Source organism: Acanthamoeba castellanii (genome assembly GCF_000313135.1).
Source record: "Acanthamoeba castellanii str. Neff unplaced genomic scaffold scf7180000084582, whole genome shotgun sequence".
In the NCBI taxonomy this organism is placed as follows: domain Eukaryota; phylum Discosea; order Longamoebia; family Acanthamoebidae; genus Acanthamoeba; species Acanthamoeba castellanii.
In genome coordinates, this window is record NW_004457252.1 from 74,306 (window position 1) to 75,504 (window position 1,199).

Sequence of the window (1,199 nt, forward strand, 5' to 3'; positions counted from 1 at the left end):
CTCCGAGCAGCTCCCTGCCCTTGGTGGCCGACTTCTCGAGGAAGTGGATCTCGTTCTTGGCTCCCATGCGCTTTCTGGGAGTGTCGTGTGCGTGTGCGTGTGCGTGTGCGTGTGCATGTGCGTGTGCGTGTATCAGTGATGCATAGTTCGTGCGACGATGGAGAAAGGGCAGAGGGTAAGGAAGGCGCGCGCCGTACTCGAGCATTTCCTCGCGTTCGTGCTTGTCCCTCTGCATGTCGGCAAAGATGTTGATGTTCCCGAGCAGTCGGTTGACGTGCTCCTCCCGCTGCTTCTCTTCGTCGTCTTCGTCGACGTCAGTGATCTCCACGCCCTCGCCCTCCGCCTTCGCCTTCTCTGCGGCCTGCTGGGCCTGGCCCTTATTGACCACCGGTGCCGTCGTTGACTTGGCCGCGGCGGCCTTCTTGCCTCCGCTGGCAGCGGGGGCGGTCTTCGTAGCCTTTTCCTGCTCCTCCTTCTGCTGCTTCATCTTCTCCCACAGCTGCTTCACGCCCTTGTCGTCCTTCATTCGCGACTCCTGCACCCATCAGGCGCGCGTTCGGTCGCTCGTGTGGTCAGCGTCACCAATGATGACCTCACGACGCAGAAAGAGGAGGATGAAGTGGTGGTGGCGGTGGTGGCGGTGGTGGCGGTGGTGGTGGTGGTGGTGGTGGTGGTGGTGGTGGTGGTGGTGGTGGTGGTGGCTGGGTGGGTGGATGTACGCACCATCTGCATGCGCTTGAGCTCTTCGAGGTAGTTGTCCATGAGGGCGCCCTTGAGCGAGTTGTCGTAGATGTCGAGGAAGCGAAGAAAGTAGAGCAGCAGCTGCGGCAGGAAGTACTTCCCGCACGCCTCCTTGTCGTACCCCGCTCCCAGGCACGTCTGATGATGACGGTGATGGTGAGAAAAAAGAACGAATCCGCGGTCAGGCATGAAAGAACGAAGACGAAACACGTCATAACTATAAACGAGAGAGCGGCACCTCGCAAAAGAAGTTCATCTTCTGAAGGGCCTCGGGCGTGCTGAACAACTTTTCGAGAGGAATCGTCTCCTCGCCCATCGACGAAATGATCTGTACCGCACACACACGAGAACGCATCACCACGTGAGAATCGCCGATTGTGTGTGTGTGTGTGTGGTGTGTGTGTGTGTGTGTGTGTGTCAGTTGCGGTACGCACCTGCATGTAGGCGTCGAGGGCATC

The 1,199-nt window shown here is 59.0% G+C and overlaps 3 protein-coding genes across 3 annotated transcripts in view; 2 read left to right on the forward strand and 1 right to left on the reverse strand.

The window, feature by feature from the left end:
• ACA1_048370 (GTPaseactivator protein) overlaps positions 1-403 on the forward strand; it is a gene marked incomplete at both ends in the record, with an annotated part of 3,491 nt that extends 3,088 nt beyond the window's left edge. Inside the window, one exon of the mRNA XM_004333002.1 lies at positions 173-403. Coding sequence (XP_004333050.1) covers positions 173-403 — 231 coding nt within the window. The remainder of the gene's footprint in view (positions 1-172) is intronic.
• ACA1_048380 (uncharacterized protein) overlaps positions 1-1,057 on the reverse strand; it is a gene marked incomplete at both ends in the record, with an annotated part of 1,195 nt that extends 138 nt beyond the window's left edge. Inside the window, 4 exons of the mRNA XM_004333003.1 lie at positions 33-74; positions 198-535; positions 724-879; positions 980-1,057. Of these exons, the coding sequence (XP_004333051.1) occupies positions 33-74; positions 198-535; positions 724-879; positions 980-1,057 (614 nt within the window). The remainder of the gene's footprint in view (positions 1-32; positions 75-197; positions 536-723; positions 880-979) is intronic.
• Positions 1,058-1,064: 7 nt separating this feature from the next.
• The window catches only part of ACA1_048390 (domain found in dishevelled, egl10, and pleckstrin domain containing protein), a gene marked incomplete at both ends in the record, with an annotated part of 1,142 nt that continues 1,007 nt past the window's right edge, over positions 1,065-1,199 (forward strand). Inside the window, one exon of the mRNA XM_004333004.1 lies at positions 1,065-1,102. Within this exon, the coding sequence (XP_004333052.1) occupies positions 1,065-1,102 (38 nt within the window). The remainder of the gene's footprint in view (positions 1,103-1,199) is intronic.